We start from the raw sequence: 21,085 nt of genomic DNA on the forward strand, positions 1-21,085 counted from the left end.
TTTCACTGACCACTAGACTACAGCTCCACAGACCATTAGACTAAAATTCCACTGACAATTAGACTGAAGCTCCATTGATCATTAGACTATACAGCTCCACTGACCACTAGACTACAGTTCCACTGACGATTAGACTAAAATTCCACTGACAATTAGACTACAGTTCCATTGATCATTAGACTATACAGCTCCACTGACCACTAGACTACAGTTCCACTGACAATTAGACTAAAATTCCACTGACAATTAGACTACAGCTCCATTGATCATTAGACTATACAGTTCCACTGACCACTAGACTACAGTTACCTACACTTCCACTGACCACTAGACTACAGTTACCTACACTTCCACTGACCACTAGACTACAGTTACAGTTACCTACACTTCCACTGACCACTAGACTACAGTTCCACTGACCACTATACTACAGTTCCACTGACTACTAGACTACAGTTCCACTGGCCACTAGACTATTGCTCCACTGACCACTAGACTATACAGTTCCACTGACCATTAGATGACAGACAAGCCCTCCTTGACCTCTGGTAATAGGAATGCTTGCTTAGAACTGGCCACTGCAAAGCCCTAGGCCAGTTCCCCAACAGTATAATACACAATGTTTACTTTTACTATGATTCATTGTATTTTCTTTTCTTTTTCTATTTTCAGGACAGGGTTTCTCTGTGAATAAAAGTTAGTTTGGGCTATTTTTAAAACTTTTTGTAGACCAGGCTGGTCTTAAACTCTGCCGGCCTCTGCCTCCTGAGTTCGGTGCTGAGATTAAAGGTGTGTACCACTACGTCCAGCTTATATTCTTTTTTTTCCCTTAAGAGGTTTTTTGAATGAAGAGTCATCAGGCACCTTTCAGAATGAGGAAGGGATCACAGAATTCTATTTCCTTGTTTTTGATGTTTTGACACAGTTTTCCTGTGGTCCAGAACTTGTGCAACTGAAGATGACCTCAAGCACCTGATCATCTTCACTGCTCAGTTGCTCGGGTTTCCAAGTTATGGCACCTCTACACCAAGTCCTCCATTTCATTTAGTTCAAGTAAGAATTATTCACTAGTCACTAAACTTGTTTTCTCAATCCTTAATTTAAAAAGCACCACGGTGTCAGGTGAGTACCGTGGCCTTTAATCCCATGATCCAAGAGGCAGATCTTTGTTAATTCAAGGTGAACCTTGTCTGTGAAGCAAGCTCCAGGCCAGCTAGGGTATGTGGTAAGACCTTGCAAAAAAAACAAAACAAAATAACAAAACAACAAAACAAAAACACACAGAAAAAACCATTCACATTATTGCAAATGTTTCCAAATTTCTAGGACTAGTCCAGCTTGGCTGGTTCCTTATCCATTTTCTGACCCAATTAGCAAGGAGCATTCCAAATTCAGTAGACCACGTCCTGAGCGACTACTTTCTACTCCAGCCCGTGGGCTTTCTCCTCACGAATGGGATACTGAGGTGAGAACCATGGGCTCACACCTGTACTCCTAGCCGACTGAGGCTGAGGCAGGAGAATCCTGATTTCGAGGGCTGTCTGGCTCCAAAGTCAGCTCAAGAGCAGCTTGGGCTACACAAGCAGATGAGTGACAGGCACGGTAACTGTCAGGTGCCAAAGAAACTAGGGACAGATGGCTTTCAGGCCTGACAGTAACAACTTCAGGGATATTTTGGAAAAAATGAATTTTGGGAACCACACACATGTCCCACATGTATTTATCACCTGTTAAGCATGCCAGCTGGGGGTCTCATCTGATTAATTGACAGAAATTCCATTTTATACTAAAACTCAAAGAGGGTGACTTTCCAGAAATCACAGGGACCATTAACATATAGACAAGATTCCAGCATAGCGTAGTTTCCACTCTTCATCTCTCTTCCACCATGGCTACTTTTTGTTTGTTTTTTGGAAACAGGGTTTCTCTGTGCAGCCTTGGCTATACTGGACTCACTCTGTAGACCAGGCTGACCTTGAACTCACAACAATCCTCCTAGGACTAAAGGGATGAGCCACCACGCCCAGATTTTTTGTTTGTTTAATGATGTGAAAAAAAAAAAAACTTTCATTTGAGCATAAAGCTAGAGAAAATAACAAAAAACAATAGAGTTTGAGGTTCTATATAAATGAGTGGGTTTTTTTAAATAATTTGAAAAATGTTGAATACCTGGGATATTATCAAATTAATATAGAAATTCACAAGCAACGCCTAGTGGTGCACGCCTTTAATCCCAGCCCTTGGGGAGGCAGAGGCTGGGAGTTCAAGGCCAGCCTGGTCTACAAAGTGAGTCCAGGACATCCAAAGCTACACGGAGAAACCGGGTCTGGAAAACACCAAAGGGGGTGTTTTGAGAGTGCAGACTCATTGACTATTGGTTATGTGTCCATGTTTTCTGACCCCCTTCACCTTTTTTTTTTTTTTACTTCATTATCCTGCGTCCTTTAGTGTGTCTAAGGGAAGTGCTAATCACCCCATCTTCTTGAGGGGATCCCATTTCTTAAGTGACCCCTTTGATTTCATAGTTCCAGTATTATCCTGAGTCCTGATCTTGCGCAAGGGTTTTATTTCTGAACGTGTTATTGCTGTGTTTATAATTTGTTAATGTATAATTGCGCCTGCTCCTTTGACATCCTAACTAGTATGAAGTTTTCTAGGTCAGCCAGGACCGGCTATGTCTTTCTCAAGTGCGAAAAAGCACAGCACTAGAGATACAACTGACTATAACCAAATCTGGAACGGAAGATGATTTGTGGTTTTGTCATGGCATACATGTTTACCTGAACGACGGGACTCAAAAGTTGTATGTTGTTTGTTGTACTTCGTAACGGATGTAAAAGCCCTTCTGGTGACCCGGGAAGCTCATTTAGGTCTGTCTAGTCCTGCAGCACCAGGGACAAAAGCGACAATACAGAACTTTGTTCTAACAAAGGGCATCATTTGACACGTAAGAACAGACAAGCGAAGATGTTCGACCAGACCAAACACAGACACTGACATCCGTAACCCACAGGACAGACTGACTAGGAGACCCCAGACACCTCTCTTCCTCACGCAAGCCCGGCGAAATCCGTGGGCAGCGGTGGGGTAGATGCCGGATATCCGGGACGACAGCCTGGCGCAGTCCCGCAGTCCAGGCGGCGCGCCGCGCAGCAGGAATGCAATTCTGCTGACATTTTCTTTCCGTGAAAGGGGGTGAGAACTTGAGCTGCCGGGCGGGGCGGGAGGCGGAGGCAGTGGCCCCTGGGCCACACCCGGGCGGTGTGACTCATGCCGCGGGTCGACGGTCAGCCGGGAGTCCTGCCCGCCCCAGCATGCCCTGGGCGCCCGCGCCCCGCCCCGCCCCGCCCCGCCCCGGGCCGCCCCCGCAGGCCGCGCGCACCCATGGGAACGCCGCATTGTGTCCCGCCAAGTCCCCGGATGGCCCGCCGCCCTCCCTGGTCCGGCCGTGACGCGGCCACGCCCCCGCGCTGCTCTGCGTGCCACGTCACCGCTTGCGGCAGTTCCGGGGGCGCAGCGGGCGATGACGTAGAGGAACGTGCCCTCTATATGAGGTTGGGGAGAGCCCGAGTCGGCCTTTTCCGCCCGCTCCCCCCTCCCCCCGAGCGCCGCTCCGGCTGCACCGCGCTCGCTCCGCTGTCAGGCTAGCGCCGCTGTCCCCAGCCGCCACCATGATCATCTACCGGGACATCATCAGCCGTGAGTCCGGGCCGCCCCGCGGGTCTGGGTGCGGGTGGGTTCCGGGAGGCCGGGGCGCGAGCGCGGAGCTTGGGGCCGGGAGCCGCCGCGTGCTGCCTAGCGGGCGCGGGAAATGGCGGGCCTTCGCCCACTGACGGGCGGCTCCGTGTCCCCCTTTAGATGACGAGCTGTTCTCCGACATCTACAAGATCCGGGAGGTCGCGGGCGGGCTGTGCCTGGAGGTGGAGGGCAAGGTGAGCGAGGCGCCGCGGGGAAGCCGGGCGTGCGGGGCGGGCTGGGGTTGCGGAGAGGCCGCCCGGGCTTGTGCAATCCTCCCAGCCGCCTCCAGGCGGAGGAGACGCTCTTTCCGGCCTTGGGTTTTTCTAGAAAAGTGGAGGCGGAGCCGAGCCTGGAAATAGGTCCGCGAACTCAGCGCCCATCCTCCTTCCGGGCGACCGGGGACACATTGTCTCTGTTTAAGATATGTTGGCGCCGTCTGCGCTTAACCCGTGGCGATCCGAGAAAGCCCACAACTTCTTGCTTCCGCTTGGTTAGAATGACCACCGTTTCTGATCAGGGCAACGATTAATTTTTTCGCCCTCGCTGGGTTAAGGTGTTCCAGGGAAGTGACAGATCGTTGCCAGAGGGTAGAAGGAAAAGTGGAAGTGGGGTTTTTCGACCAGATAATTTCTTTTCTTAATGTAGATGGTCAGTAGAACAGAGGGTAACATCGATGACGCGCTCATTGGTGGAAACGCTTCCGCCGAAGGCCCGGAGGGCGAAGGTACCGAAAGCACAGTAGTCACCGGTGTTGATATTGTCATGAACCATCACTTACAAGAAACCAGCTTCACAAAAGAGGCCTACAAAAAGTACATCAAAGATTACATGAAATCGTAAGTGATGTAAACACCCTGTTTTGGTGGTCAGGGTCCTAGAAGACTTAACTGGTGTAAAGGACTTGAGAAAGGAGGACTTTTATTATACAATGAAGGGTGCTTTTCAATAAGGTGAACATTGGAGTGAGCAGTCTAGATTTAACTTTGGAAAATAGAAAATTGCTTTAAAAATTAATATGTCCAGATGTTTTTAGGTCTAGATAGATGTTTTACATTGATAGAGATGAGACATGATAGACACTGATTCATAATTTTAGAATCACATTTCTTGGATGGTTTCTGTCACCTAGTAGTGACCTGTGTCAGTTTGCTAATAGCTAGTAGCCCTTTTTGGTTTTTGGGTTGGGACTTGTATTCTTACTGGAGGAAATTGATTTTGCTGAAGCTTCAATATTTAATAACTTGTTAAAATGTACTGTTTTAGACTCAAAGGTAAACTTGAAGAACAGAAGCCAGAAAGAGTAAAGCCTTTTATGACTGGGGCTGCAGAGCAAATTAAGAACATCCTTGCTAATTTCAATAACTACCAGGTAAATAAATCAAAGGGCTGGACAGAAGGGATTGGGTTGTTTTTTTCTGTCTATACATGGCCCTGGCTGTCCTTGAACTCTCTCTCACACTAAGATCCACCCACCTCTTTCCCACATGCTGATATGGAAAGTGATAGGCCTTGAACCAGAGATCCTCCTGCCTCTGCCTCTTAAGTGTTGGGATTAAAGGTGTTTTTACCACACTTGGCGAGCATATGTATTGCTTTTGAGTATCAGAGCTTTTTCTTGACAAAATGTTGACTTGTTCTGGATTTCCCTTTGATAGTTTGCTTCTGGTTTTGGAGACAGGGTTTCTTGATACAGTCTTTGGCTATCCTGGAATCACTTAGTAGACCAGGCTGGCCTCAGACTCAGAGATCTGCCTGCCTCCCCAAGTGGTGGGGTTACAAGCATACATTGATTTACATTTGTATGTATAACAGTCTAACTATAGGTATTTGTTTCTTAAGTTTTTTATTGGTGAAAACATGAACCCAGATGGTATGGTTGCTCTCCTGGACTACCGTGAAGATGGTGTGACTCCCTTCATGATTTTCTTCAAGGATGGCTTAGAGATGGAAAAATGTGTAAGTATACTTTGAAATTGGCACTGTGAAAATAGAAAGAACAGTGTGGCTCTCGGCCATCTGCAAAGGGTGGGCTGGGTCTGCAGGGTCTTAGTACATGAGAGCTAGCTCTTTTATCCTTTTTGTTTTTTGAGACAGGGACTCTTTGTATAGACCAGGCTGGCCTCAGATCCTCCTGCCTCTGTGAGTGCTGGGATTAAAGGTGTGTGCCACCACACCCAGCTCAGGCTCCTTTAGATCTGGTGGGATCTAAAGAGATTAGTGCCTTGAACTGGAGATAAGATTAGCTTGCTTGGTAGAGAGCTCAGACAGACTGTTTAGTGAGAGCAGGAGGATCTGGACGTCATCTGTGTAGTTTGACACTAGTCTGGGTGTGAACTGGAAGTAATGGCCTCTGCCCCGCAGTGGTCCCAGTCATCTCGGATCATGCCGCACTGCAGGATTACTTTTCAGTGTTCACAAACTTTAATAAGTGGAATACAAGCATGTCTCTTTTATAAGGGGTCTTTTGGATGCTTTCATGTAAACTAGCTGGAGCTGTACTGAAGAAAATGGCTGAGCATTCCAGGATGGTGGGGGTATTCAGACCATGTCTGATACTTGTTAGAGCCCTGAATGGAGTCTGCAGAGCTTGGCAGGTGCTGCTGACAAGGTGAGGGTAGTCTGCATCCACTGATAGACCTTGAACACTTGTGGTTGTTCTTCTGGTTTGCACTAGGATGCGAAAGAAAACCTCCCTGCGCTTCCTGCCTGTCTCTGTGGCAGACCAGATTGAATTGGGGAGTACACCTATTGTATGCTAGGAGGGTTGCACACTCACTGGGGCAGCTGGTAATGCCGTCTCCTTGTTTTGCAGTAACAAACTGGACCCGTCACCATGACTGGCTGCTGCTTACCATCTGTACCATACCAGGACTAGGACAAATGGGACTGATGGCATCTTGAGCTTTTATTTTGACCGTGATTTATTCGGAGTGGAGGCATTGTTTTTATAAGGAAAAAAAAAACATGTCTTGTAGGTTGTCTAAAAATAAAGTGCATTTAAATTGACTTAATGAATGCCTCTTTAATGTGACTGTGCCCCTCAGTCCTGTGGTGTTGGTGAGAGCTAGAGCCTGGTTGAGCACCACTGGAAAGCTAAGCCTCGAAAGTAACGGCTGCAGTGGCAACTACTTACAGGACGGTGAAGGGAAAGAAGGGAAGGGGACCCCCAACATCAACTCCCCCAGTGGAAGAGCTTACCAGAGTATTGAAGGAAAAAAAGACCAGGTTGGAAACAACCAACTGTTTATTTCAGAAGTAGATCCAAGTCTCTGGAATGAATGCCAGGTTCCTTGGGAACCAGACCGGTTTGGCAAACTGGCTTGTACTCTAATTTAGAGTTTGCGAATGTGGTGGCACAGACTGTAAGCGGTGGTCATTCTTTAAATGGAGAAAAGCCATGTAGAGTACACGATGGAACGTCTTGAGTACTGCCTGCTCAGTATGGCTGGTTGGCTTCCCACTGCTGAAGCCAAGTAACTTCATGAGGAACGCCAGCAGCCCGTGCGGTTAGATGACAAGCAAAGTTGGTTGAGATGGAGCTTGACAGACTTAGAACAGCATGCTAGCTGCCTCAAAAGCAAAACAAACTGCCAGGCAGTTGTCCCAAGGCTTTATTTAATCCCAGCACTTAGGCAGAAGCAGGGTCATCTGAGTTTGACGTGAGCTTGGTCTTCACAGCAAGTTCTGGGATAGCCAAAGCTATACAGAGAAAGCCTGTCTTGAAAAAGTAATGAAACAAAACCCTAAAATGCTCAGCAATGGCTGGCTCCCAGGTGCTGGGATTAAAGTCTGAGACAGCTGCCTGGAAAGGTTTGTTTTTACATTGAGGCTGGCCTCAGACACCAAAGGATAACCTTGCCATTGCCACTGTGACTAGAGGCTTGTACCTCTGTGTAGTTGATACCCTGGAGATGGATGTAGGGCTTCCGTGGATAGTAAATACACCTGCCCGCCAACGTTGCTCTATCTTCAAACTCTGGGGCTTTTTTCCCCCCTTGAGCCTTTATAGGAATTGACCTTGTACTCAACCTTTTAGTGCTAGAATAAGGCTCCTGACTTTTGAAGAGAGCTTTTCTCAAGTCATGTTTTCCTAATTGTTTCTGCAGTGCTCTTTATCACTGTCCAGCCCTGCTTTTTGCCTGGTGTTCTAGTGTGTGGTCTTTGTTTTTCAAGACAGGGTCTCTCTGTAGCCCTGGCTGTCCTGGACTCCCTTTGTAGACCAGGCTGGCCTCGAACTCACAGAGATCCACCTGCCTCTGCCTTCTGAGTACTGCGATTAAAGGCGTGCGCTACCACGCCCGGCTCTAAGTGGTGTGGCTTTATTTCAGAAGGCCAGTAATTTACTTCATGGATTCAGTCCTGATAGTTGGCTTCAGGCTGCTCACTATTATTTTCTAGTTATTTCTAGAGCCACTGAGACAAGCACCCATGCTTCCTGTATAGATCAGGGGTGGGTACTGTTCGATCTTTCTGATGTTGAGTTTGGTACCTGTGGCCCTGGGATTGGTGGCATGTGTGGGACAATGGGATGGAGAAAGGACTTAAGTGTTGTCTGTGAAAACCTTTGCCATGGGGGGGCAGAACATTCAGGCTAAGAGAGTAAATATCTTCATCTAAAATGTGTTGGGTATTCACCCGAGAAGACTGCTTGGACATGGGTTTAAGCCAACAGAAAGGCTTTATTAACCAGCTGGCGACTACACTGGGTGCTACCAGTGTTACCAGGGTAGCACGGAGTCTTTCTCTGGGTGAGCTTGTAACCACAAAAACAATGTCTAAGCTGACATAACTTCAGTTAACAAGAACAGCCATGCCAGGCGGGGTGGCGCATGCTTGAACTCCCAGCACTCAGGGAGGCAGAAGCAGGGTGCTTAGTGTCAAAAGTAGAACTGCAGAAGCTAAAGAGCAAGGTTAGAGGCTTTCCCAGCTCTGTGGACTTTGATGCATTAGATCTTTTTAGTTTTGGCATGTGGTGCTGCCCGTGGCCTGAATGGTCCTTGTATAATGGAGTCAGCAGTACTGAGGTCTGAGGCCTTCTAGGGTTTGATGCACTGTTACATTGTCCACTGGTCCTAGTGAATGAGGCAAATCATAGACTCACTCTGTTTTAAAGAGGGGTAGGTGGTCCTAAGGACCATAAATTTTACTGAACTGATGCATAATTGGCCATAGAGTTTAAGATCCAGGGCCCTGCTGATAATTTAATGAGAATGAGAATAGAATTAAAGGCTATCTCATAAGAGGTAAAGCTAACTTTTTCCAATTTTGTAGAACCATTTCTCCAAGGGAATCTAACTTGTTTTACATCAGAAATAAACATTTAATACCAATAGGTCCTAATCAAACTGTCTCAGTTAGTTTGGAAAGCACCGAAAGAGGCCCAGGGTCCAGTGGTTTGGACAGGTACATCACACCTTTTGTCTTTTGTTTCATTGGACAAACAGATGAAAAGGTTTTGAGACACCTGGAAGGTCTAGGGCTGGAGCTGAGTCAGCTGTTTTTAAAGGCCTCAAGAGCTTTTGTGTAGCCTCAGTCCAGATAAGGGCTTCAGTGTCCCCTTTGTGCTGGTGTGTTTCTATTTCCAAAAACTTTGGCAACCAGAGGCAGCAATTTCCAGCTGCACCCAGGAGCTCTTGAACCTGTCTCTTAGTCTTTGGAGTTAGGACCTGAAGGATGAGACAGGCTCCTTTTACCTCCCCTCAGCTGGTAGCCAAGATAGGCAGCCTCCTCATGTTGGTTTTTGTCAACTTGACACACCCTGGAGCTATCTGGGAAGAGGCAACCACAGTTAAGAAAATGTCACTGGAAGATTGGCCTGTAAACAAGCCTCTAGGGCATTTTCTTAATTAACAATTGAAGTCGGAGGCCTAGCCCATTGTGAGTGGTGTTGCCCGTGGGCAGGTGGTCCTGGTGTGTGTGTGTGTGTGTGTGTGTGTGTGTGTGTGTGTGTGAGAGAGAGAGAGAGAGAGACAGCAAACTGAGCAAGCCGTGGGGAGCAAGCAAGCCAGTGAGCAGCACTCGTCCATGGCGTCTGCTTCAGCTCCTGACTCACACCAGGTTCCTGTGTTGAGTCACAGCACTAACTTCTCTCCTCGATGGACTGTGATGTGGAGGTGTGAGCTAAGTTTCCTTTCCTCCCCGGGTGACTCTGGCCATGGTGTTTCATCACAGTGCAATAGTCAGTCAGGGTTCTTGGAGTCATAGAACTTACAGAATCTCTCTCTCCCCTCCCCCCCTCCGTGTGTGTGTGTGTGTGTGTGTGTGTGTGTGTGTGTGTGTGTGTGTGTGTGTATGATTTATTGGAATGACTTACAGGCTGTAGTTCAGCTAATCCAACAATTAGCCGGCTGTGAACAAAGTCCAAGAATCCAGCATGTTGCTCAGTCCACCAGGCTGGATTTCTCAGCTGGTTTTCTGTATATGCTGGAATCCTGCAGAAGTAGGCTCCAGTGCCGGTGAAGGAATGGATGTGCTAGCAAGGCGAGGAGGGCAAGCAACAAAAGCTTCCTTCTTCCATGTCCTTGCATAGGCTCTCCAGCAGAAGATGTGGTCCATATCAAGGTTGAGTCTTCCCACCTCAAGATCCCAATCAAAGGTGTGTGTCTTCTCCCGCTAGAAGGTCTCCTCCAGAGATGGGTTCTCTTCAGCCCCACTTACTTTTTTTTTTTCTTAATTTTAAGTTTTGTTTTGTTTATATATTTATTTATTAGGATGTATACAGTGCTCTGCCTGCATGTACCCCTGCAGGCCAGAAGAGGGCATCAGATCACATTATAGATGGTTGTGAGCCACCGTGTGGTTGCTGGGAATTGAACTCAGGACCTCCGGAGGAGCAGTCAGTATGCTTGACCTCTCAGCCATCTCTCCAGCTCGGCCCACTTACTTCTATGCAGGGTCATACTAAGAAAAAATATTTTCTTTTTAAACTTTTCGGTACTCAGTTTTCCAAGTGGAAAATGCACAGAAAACCCCCTTAAGTATTTTGAGCCACATTCCGAGCCGCAGCTTGCAGTCCTGTTTCTATGGATGACTCCCATTGATTCGTATTTTGTACCATTTTAGACATGACATTTTTATCCAGGGGAATTGGAGTACTGTCTATAGAAGCCAGTTGCTCAGTATTTTAAAAACGCTGTAAGCCAAGTACCACACCCTGAAGAAAAATGTGTTATTCAAGGCTCTGGAGTCTGGAAGTTAGAAATTGAGGTGTCCTGCGATGTGTTCCTTCGGATTCCTCCGTTCTATTTTCCTAGCTCGTAGCAGTCTTGTGCAGGCATTACCTGTAGGTGGCATGTTTCCTTTGGTTTCATAAGATTCCACCCACCCACCCCAACCCCCCCCCCCCACTCCTACCCCCTACCCACATCCGCCCCCCCGCTAAGATAAGGTTCCTCTATGTAGTCCTGAGTGTCCTGGAACTCACTCTGTAGACCAGGGTAGCCTCAAACTCAAGAGATCCTCCTGCCTCAGCCTCCTGAGCTCTGGGTTTAAAGGCATGGGACAACATCGCCCATCAGGAATTCTTAAGGTTTAGGCAAGATTTATGTTGTTGGAACTAATTCTGAACTCCAGAGTTGGACAGTAACATCTCAAAATAAACTGGCGCTGTGGAGGATGGTAACATTGTAAGGAGGGTGACCACGAATCTCAGGCAACTTGAAGAGGACGTGTGCGTGTGCGTGTGCGTGTGCGTGTGCGCGCGCGCATGCGCACACGGAATGAGAGGCCCTGCCTGGCAGGCGGAACACTCCCAGTGAAACAGATCTAATCACAGAGGATTTGGATCAACAAGACCACCATGGCAGCTTATGATTAGCAGATGTGTCTAACCCTGCATCTTAGGGTAAAAGCTAACAGCTTTATCTCCCTAGAGAAGTGTCAACATTGTAATGCATGTAATTCTAGATCCTTAAGAATCTGACGCCAGGCATTGGTGGCTGCACGGGCCTTTGATCTCCATCAGCCCGTAGTGTCCTAACGTCAGCAGTTTATCCACTGAACCTCTCCAACCCACCTCTAGTCACATCACAGCATCACAACAGCGGTGATAAGCATCAACCCTGTGCCTGTCAGCAGTCCAAAACACACCTTCACCTTTCAGGGTGGGGCGGGGCATGTTTTGAACTTCTAGAATATTCCATCTTGTTTATTTGTTTAGAGAGTGTATAGATTGTGGGTTTCTGCTGTTACACGTGGTTTCAAATAAGGGAGAGTGACATTTAACAATCTTATTCGCTGGGCCATGAGAACCTCTGGAGCAGATGTGGATTGGAGGGGGCGGGGCATCGATATGCTTCAGTTAGAAAAACCATCAACTATGAGCCTTAGAGGAAAATTCTTTCCAACTGGCTTGACAGTTCCTCAATTACCCTCTCAAGCCCGAGAGACTTCTCTGTGTGTGTGTGTGTTGTGCTTCTCTGAGTGGACAGACAGCAGCGAGCACAAGAGAGTCCTCTGCAGAATTTTGGTTCATGAGTCATAAGAGGCAGAGTGAAATGAAAACTGAGATATTCAGTGACTCACTGGAGGGCACAGCCCAGAGGGGACCCTGAAGGCACAACTGTTAGTCAACGGTTAAAGCGAAAGGGTTCTGTTGGTTTTATGTGTGTGCTGGGAATATTTTTAATAACACTGTTGAGCTACTAGGCAATTTAGTCCTGAGTGTCTTTTCTTTTTTTTGGGGGGGGGGGGGTCGTGAGAGGCAGGGTTGCTGTTTTGTTTTGTATTGTTCTTCAAGCAGAGCTCCTCTGTGTAGCCGTGCCTGTCCTGGAACTCACTCTGTAGACCAGAGTGAATTCAAACTCAGAGATCTGCCTATCTCTGCCTCCTGAGTGCTGGGTTGTAGGAGTATTACCACCGCTGCCCAGCTTCTGAGTTTCTGTATTAGGGTTTTCATTGCCATGGTGAAACACCGTGGCCAAAAGCAAGTTGGGGAGGAAAGGGTTTATTTTTTATTTGGCTTATACTTGCAGATCACAATCCATCACTAAAGGAAATCAGGACAGGAACTCAGGCAGGTCAGAAATTGGAGGCAGGAGCTGATGCAGAGGCCATGGAGGGGTGCTGCTTACTGGCTTGCTCCCCATGGCTTGCTCAGCCTGCTTTCTTACAGGACCCAGGAATACCAGGCCAGACATAGAACCACCACAATGGGTGGGGCCCTCACCCATCAGTCACTAATTAAGAAAATGATCTGCAGGCTTGCCTACAGCCCAGCCTTATGGAGGCATTCTCTCTTGAGGCTCTCTCCTCTCCAGTCACTCTATCTTATGTCAGCTTGACACAAAACTAGCCAAGACAGTTTTATTCGGTTGGGTTTTTTGTTTTTGCTTTTGTATTTTCTGTTTTCTCAGACAGGGTTTCTCTGTGTTATCTTGGCTGTCCACGACTCACTTTGTAGATCAGGCTGGTCCTTGAACTCACAGAGATCGACCTGCCTCTGCCTCCCAGAGTGCTGAGATCATAGGCGTGCGCCACCACACCTGGCTCAGTATGTTCTTCTTAAAGCAAAAATAGTTTACTTCATAGTCATGTTACAATTATAAAAACCAAGATATTAAACTATCATGCATTCTGTTATCTGAATCTGATGTGGCTCCCACAGGCTCAGGTGTGGAAGGTATGGTCTCCAGCTGGTTGTGCCATTTCAGGAGTGGTGCAAGATTTTGCATCTGGGGCCTAGCTGGAGGAAGCAGGTGACTGAGATAAATGCCTTTGGATGTTATACCTCGTCCCAAGTCACTTCCTGGATGCCACTAGCTTTAGAGTGGGTCTTCTGACCTCAGATGGTCTAGATGTAGGTTGGGTCTTCCTTCCTCAAATGATACAGTCAAGTAAAGTTCACAGGTGTGCCCAGCTACTTGCATGTTGGTTGATTCCAGATTCAGCCAGGTTGACAATGGAGGTTAGCCATCAAGACATCCTCTGCTTGTCAACCTGACACACAACCACACCCTAATTAATCAATCACGCTTAATGAAAACAGTAACTGGGTCACAACTCCCCTTATCAAGGCATAACAACCACATGTACAACACCAAATGCATTATATGCTTTAGAACATATAGGTAGAGGCCATGCTCCTTGAGGAATTGCTTAGTCCTTCAGTGTCTCATAACTTAAGTGTTATAATAACCACCGATAATATTTCAATTGATGTTATATTACATGATGAAGAGATAAGACACAAATATCAGTGTGTGTGTATATATTTGCACAAACGTGTTTTCCTTTTTGCTTTTCTTGGTTTTTGTTTTTCTTTTCTTTCTTTTTCTTTTTCTTTTCTTTTCTTTTTTTTTTTTTTTTTTTTTTTGTTGTTGTTGTTGTTGTTTGTTTTTTGAGACAAGGTTTCTCTGTGTGTAGCCTTGGCTGTCCTGGACCTCACTTTGTAGACAAGGCTGGCCTCCAACTCACAGAAATCCACCTGCTGCTGCCTCCCAAGTGCTGGGATTAAAGGTGTGGGCCACTACCACCTGGCATAAAAACACATTTTTAACAAAATAGGATAGAAACATGTATGTTCAGCCCCTCATTAGGCCCAGGAACCAGAGACTGAACTGAGCAAAAAGAAATCTTTCCCCACCAGGGCAGTGGCAGCGCCTTTAATCCCATCACTGGGAGGCAGAGGCAGGCAGGTCTCAGACTTCCTGCCAAGTCTGATCTACAGAGTGAGTTCCAGGACAGCAAGGGCTACACAGAGAAACCCTGACTTAAGAAAGACCTAGAGGGGACCTGGAGAGATGGCTCAGTGGATAAGAGCATTGGCTATTCTTCCAGAGGTCCTGAGTTCAATTCCCAGCAACTACATGGTGGCTCACAACCATCTATACTGGGATCTGATGCCCTCTTCTGGCCTGCAAGTGCATATGCAGACAGAGCACACATACATAAAATAAAATCTTTTGAAAGAAAGAACAGGGCCTGGAGAGATGGCTCAGAGGTTAAGAGCATTGTCTCCTCATCCAGAGATCCTGAGTTCAATTTCCAGCAATCACATGATGGCTCACAACCATCTATAATGAGATGGTGCCCTCCTTTGGCATGCAGGTATACATGCAGATAAAACACTAATCTATATAAAATTAAAAAAGAAAAAAAATTTTTTAAAAAAAAGGAATAACAACAGGCTGGGCATGATGGCACATGCCGTTAATGCCAGCATGCAGATGGCAGATGCAGGAGGATCTCTGTGGGTTCGAGGCCAGCCTGATCTACAAAGCGAGTCCAGGACAGCCAAGGCTACACAGAGAAACCCTGTCTCAAAAAAACAAAACAAACAAACAAACAACCCAACAACAACAATAACAACAAAATCTTTCCTCCTTTGAAATTATTTTTCTTAGTTATTTGGATACAGGAATGAACAAAACTGTCGACATAACTCCCAGTGAACCATCAGGGACGTGCAAAGCCATAGAAAAAGCGAGTATTTGCTGGACCTCCACTCAAAATGGCTACATATGTACTTTCACTTAATTTGAGTACATTAATTCAGTATTTTCCCCTAAGAACTCCTAGTCTATCATGTAAATAAAATATCTAACCTAATTTTCTACCTAAGGTGAAAACTGGCCCGTTAAAGAGGAAAATTGCTGCACATAAAATTAAAAACAAGAATTGAATATTTTTTCTTACCTCCCTGAGAGGGAAACATGGGGTGGTAGCTAGTGAGCATAAGTTAGAAGCCAAGTCAGTTCAAACCTTGGTGTGGGCGCATTTTAATCTTTCTCCATTACATCCCAGTGTACCAACCCTCTCAGTTCCTCCCCCACTGTATAAACTGAAGGGAATTGGAAGTGATGGGTTTAGTCAGGTGGGACATGTGTTGGGTAACTGCCCTGCTGTAATACGGGCACAATGGTGATGCCAACTGCCACTGTCTATTAAAAGTAGAACTGACTAAGCCACTGAAATCTGGTTAAGCAACGTGCAACATGCTCCCCTCTGCTCTACGGACAGGGAGGAGCATGGGTAAGCATGGGAGCAGCGGGGGCTTTCTGGAGGAGAGATGGCTTTCCTCCCGGTCACAAGCTTGTTGCTGAGGCCCTGGTGGCAAAGATGTGTTCACCAGAGAAAAGTGTGTGTGTCCATGCCTCCATTGCTTCTTCTTTTCCATTTTCTTTCTCTTTCTCTTTCTCTTTACCATGGCCTCATGATGAAGCTCAGGCTAAATTCAAACTCTTGTTTTTTGAGACAGGGTTTCTCTATAGACCAGGCTGGCCTTGAACTCACAGAGATCTGCTGGCCTCTGCCTCCCTGAGTGCCGGGATTACAGGCGGTAAGCCACCACACCAGGCTCAGCCTCAAATTCCTTTTTTTTTTTTTTTTTTTTTAATTGTATATAAGTGCTTTATCTGCAGAAGGGGGCATCAGATCACATTATAGATGGTTGTAAGCCACCATGTGGGTGTTGAGAATTGAACTCAGGACCTTTAGAGGAGCAGGCGGCGCTCTTAACCACTGAGCCATCTCTCCAGGCCAGCTTCAAATTCTTAATCATCCAGTCTTGGCCTGGAGGATTGTATTTTAGAATGTGCTCAGTGCCCACGGAGGCCGGAAGAGGGTGTGGGATCTCTTGGGACCAGAGTTACAGACAGTTGTTATCCAGCCTGTGAGTGCAAGGAATTGAGCCCAGGCCTCTGGAAACGCAGCCATATCTCCAGACCACTGGGTAAATATCTTAATATAAAACTTACAGGACACAGGAACTTTCCTAAGGAAGTGAAGACCCAAAGAAACAGGTAAAGAAGTAAATCTTTTTATACTTAGGTTTGGTGAAATGTGAACAGGTACACATTATGATGAAAAGTGTCTTAGTCGGGGTGACCTATTGCTTTGATAAAGCAACATTACCAAAGCAACTTGGGGAGGAAAGGGTTTGAGGGAGGTAGGGCAGGGACTCAAACTAGGCAGGAACCTGGGAGCAGGAGCTGAAGGAGAGGCCATGGAAGAACACTGCTTCCTGGCTCGCTCTCGGTGGCTCGCTCTCGGTGGCTCGCTCTCGGTGGCTCGCTCTCGGTGGCTCGCTCTCGGTGGCTCGCTCTCAGTGGCTCGCCCTCGGTGGCTTGCACTGTCGGCTTTCTTATAGAACCCAGGACCACTGCGTTCTTAGGGATGGGCACCACCCACAATGGGCTGGGCCCTCCCCCACCAATCACCAATTAAGAAAATGCCCTACTGGCTCATCAGCCTACAGCCTGTTTCTACTGAGGCATTTTCTCAATTAAGGTTCCCTTCTTTCAGGGAAGTTGACATAAAACTAGTCTGCACAAAGAGGCTTGATAGAATGGTAACAAACTACGAGAAATTTACAAAGCCAAATTCATTCAGAGTCTTCTCTGTCCTAATGGTGAAGAGGCTCCCTTCCTCTGTGCTTGGGGTGGGGGAGGGGTCTTCTCAAATAAAAGCTCTGTGATCTGCTTCAGGGGAAATGTGTGAGGAGAAAATGAGTGGCCTTGCTACCTCTTTTTCTTTCTTTCTCTTCTTCTTCTTCCTCCTCCTCCTCCTCCTCCTCCTCCTCCTCCTCCTCCTCTTCTTCTTCTTCTTCTTCTTCTTCTTCTTCTTCTTCTTTTGAGACAGGGTTTCTCTGTAGCCTTGACTATTCTGGACTCGCTTTGTAGACCAGGCTGGCCTTGAACTCACAGAGATCCGCTTGCCTCCGCCTCCTGAGTGCTGGGATTAAAGGCGTGCACCACCATGCCCGGAGATACCTCTTTTTCTTAAATGCCAAGGCAGCATCTTTTAGGCTATCAGACCTTTACCCCATCACTAATGTCCCAAGAGCACTGAGGAGGTCAGCTCTGTGGGACTTGTGAACTGTACAAAACACCTGCCAGATGTTGCTTAGCTTCCCCGTCAAGTTCTTTGATAATTTTGCTGACTATTCATCTATTCTAATCCCTTGACCTGTTTCTGTCACAGACTGTAAACGGCCTGAGATTTCACCATTTGCAAGTTTCATGTACATATTTTGACAGGAGACACCAAAGTTATGTGTCGAAAATATAGCTTATCACTGTTGCAGAAATAGCAGCTGGAGCAGCGCCTTGCAGCGGTTCCCACACCCTGTCCTCCAAGGGTGATGTGAAAGCCAGATGCTGCTGTATATGCAAAGGGGTACATTACAGTGAAGATCCCCCCAAATCTGGAGACAGATTTATAAGGCACCTGGCACCTCATCTCCTCCTCCCAACAGAGACATCACTCATCACCCTGGAATGAAGGGGGACTTATCTCTAGGTGAGAGGGGAAGGGGACGGTGACTTAGTCAGAAAGATGCACTAGCTTCCAGGACTGTTAGTTACTCTACGACAGCGATTCTCAACCTAAAGGTCACAACCCTTTTGGGGGAGTCTATATCAGATATTTATATTATGATTCATAACAGTAGCAAGGTCACAGTTATGAAGTAGTAATGAAAATAATTTGTAGAAGGACTCTCTCGTGTGTTGTATGGATGTAGCACCTGTCAATTGAAAAACTCATGGCTGGGCTGGAGAGATGGTGCAGAGGTTAAGAGCACCATCTGCTCTTCCAAAGGTCCTGAGTTCAATTCCCAGCAACCACATGGTGGCTCACAACCATCTATAATGAGACCTGATGCCCTCTTCTGGAATGCAGGCGTACATGCAGGCAAAGCATTGTATAAATAATAAATTAATAAAATAAATCTGAAAAAAGAAAAAAGAAAAAAAAAAAGAAAGAAAGAAAAAGAAAAACCCATGGCTGGGGCAGGAAACAGGTGGGACATCCGGCAGGCAGGAGAGATTCAGAAGTCAAGATTAAGAGGGTGACACATGGTGCCTGAGCTCAGGTAATCGGCCACATGGCAGAGTGTAGCTCAGAATAAATGGATTATTTTAAGTTATGAGCTGGTTGGAAAGAGCATAGCTATATGGCCTAGGTATTTGTATACTATTTAGTGAGTTTCATGAGTCGTTATTCCAGGAGCTAAGGGGCAGGAAGAAATGCCTCCTGTAGCAATAACTTTATGAGAAACAGGGATATGAGAAATGGATAGAGAATAGTACCCAACACTACAGGCCAGAGAGGAAGAAGGAGGGAGGATGAGGGAGTAGGAAAAAAAAAAAAAAAAAATAAAAGACACAAAATAAAATTGCAGAGATAATAATATATTTTGCAGCAGATGGGTGTTGTGGGTGACTCAAGGTGGGTGCTGGGAACTCTCTGCAAGAGCAGTATCCCTGTTAACCGCAGAGCCGAAGCTCCAGAGAGGCTTGTTACCTCACAGTTCCAGATTATAGTCCATCATTTAGGGGAAGTCATAGAGGTGGGAACTCAGATCGGCTGATGACATTGCAGTCGAATTTAAGAAGCAAAGAACATTGGATGCACGCATGCTCACCTTCTGTTTTCTCCATTCGTACCCAGTTCAGGATCCCATGCCTTGGAGATGGTGCCGCCTGCAGGGGGCAGGCCTTCACACTCACAGTAATCAAGACATTCCCTGACAGAAATGCCCAAAGGACAACCTGGGCTAGACAATTGCTCGTTGAGACCCCCTTCCCAGTTGATCCTAGACTGTCAAGTTGATCACTGAACTCAGCCTGATCACAGTGTAGCATACCAGGTACCTGTGTGGAGTGTTGACGCAGAGAAACACTGGTTTGAGGCCAGTCTAAGTTATAAACCACCAAACCGAGAAACCCAAAACCCCCTTCTGCTGTAGAGGCTGCAGAGAACAGCAGAAGGCTGTGAGAAGAGGGGTCCCTGCAGGAGACAAAACTATCACAAAAGCAAACAGCCTTCGGCCCCCTGTTCCTGGTGGTCTATACTGCAGCAGTCACTGTGGTTGGTTTGATGTGTATATGTGTAGAAATGTATGCTTGGATGTTCCATATATGTGCATATACATGGTTGTGTGTGTATATATGTACATGTTGTACATACGTGTACGCATATGATTCATAAGATTAGAGGGTAAGTTTTCATTAACAGAGGGCTATTTAAATAAATTATGATAGTAAGATATTTTATGTGTTAAAATATGTGGCCATAGCATAAAGAACTCCTTTGTGCCTAATGAAATAGTCACCAAATATGTCTTTCGTGAAAAAAAAAAAAAAATCAAGGAGCAAAGTGGTATATTTTTAAAAAGCCAAATAGATTCCCAGCACTACCTCACTCACAAGACTGTGCATGCACTGTATATAGAAAGACCCATCAGGACAGGTTAATTCCAGGAAATACCTAGGAGTCCCAGATTATCTACCTATCTATCTGTCTATCTATCTATCTATCTATCTATCTATCTATCTATCTATCTATCTATCATCATGTTTAGGTGTGTATGTATGTGAAGGTCAGAGGACAACTTGCAGGAACTGGTTCTCTCCTCCCACCATGTAGAGCCTGAGGATTGAGCTCCATCTGGCAGGCTTGCTAGCTGGCACCTGTACCAACTGAGCCAGCCTGATGGCCCTCCTCTGAACCTTGTATAATTGTTAATCACAATTTGTTAAATAAACTTCATTAGAAAACTACTGAATCCCTGGCAGAAGGAGAGGTGTCTTGGTGCTTGAGAGCACTGGCTGCTCTTACAGAGGGCCGGCCTTTGATCCCCAGCATCCACATGGTGCCTTGCAAGTATCTTTAACTCCAGCTCCAAGAGACTGGGCAGCGTTTCCTGGCCTCCAAAGGTACCTGGCACACATGTGGTGAACATATGAAGGAAAACACTCATACATATAAATAATAAAATAGGGCTGGAGAGATGGCTCAGATGTCAAGAGCACTGACTACTCATCCAGAGGTCCTGAGTTCAGTTCCCAGCACCCACATGGTGGCTCACAACCATCTATAATGTGATCTGATGTCCTCTTCTGGCCTGCGGGTGCACATACAGTCAGAGCACTGTATAATAAATAAATAAATATTTTTTAAAAATAATAAAATAACTGTGAGTTCAAAGTCAGCATCAGCCTGTTCTACTGAGTGAATTTCAGGCAGCCAGACCTTTTTTTTTTTTTTTTTTAATCATTTTTACCATGTATTTTGGTCACAGGAACAATAATGACACAAAAAGTAACAAACACTAATCCCAGCACTTGAGAGGCGGCAGGCAGATCTCTGTGAGTTCGAAGCCATCCTGATTTACAAAGAGAGTCCAGGACTACACAGAGAAACCTTGTCTCCAAAACCAACCAACCAACCAACCAACCAACCAACCAGCCAACCGACCAACCAACCTAACTAATAAGCACCCTGAATCAGAATAGCCAGCACTTTTTAAAGAGGTCTGGTAACGATGCCCAGCCCAGCCGTAACTCCAGGGCTCCAGCTCCTCCTGCCTCAGACTCCAGGGCAGCTGGACCCACCCATGTCAACC

The 21,085-nt window shown here is 46.4% G+C and overlaps 1 protein-coding gene and 1 non-coding gene across 2 annotated transcripts; both read left to right on the forward strand.

The window, feature by feature from the left end:
- Nucleotides 1-3,532: 3,532 nt before the first annotated feature.
- Nucleotides 3,533-6,749, forward strand: Tpt1 (tumor protein, translationally-controlled 1). Its single transcript, XM_051160844.1, has 6 exons — nucleotides 3,533-3,699; nucleotides 3,859-3,932; nucleotides 4,384-4,574; nucleotides 5,002-5,107; nucleotides 5,578-5,694; nucleotides 6,551-6,749. The coding sequence occupies exons 1-6, from the start codon at nucleotides 3,672-3,674 to the stop codon at nucleotides 6,551-6,553; spliced, it is 519 nt and encodes a 172-aa protein (XP_051016801.1). The 5' UTR covers nucleotides 3,533-3,671; the 3' UTR covers nucleotides 6,554-6,749.
- LOC127202446 (small nucleolar RNA SNORA31) lies at nucleotides 6,358-6,485 on the forward strand. The gene has a single exon (XR_007832322.1). It is a non-coding gene; the product is annotated as a small nucleolar RNA SNORA31 (small nucleolar RNA).
- Nucleotides 6,750-21,085: the final 14,336 nt, after the last annotated feature.

The sequence above is a fragment of the Acomys russatus genome, chromosome 18, assembly GCF_903995435.1.
Source record: "Acomys russatus chromosome 18, mAcoRus1.1, whole genome shotgun sequence".
Classification (NCBI taxonomy): domain Eukaryota; kingdom Metazoa; phylum Chordata; class Mammalia; order Rodentia; family Muridae; genus Acomys; species Acomys russatus.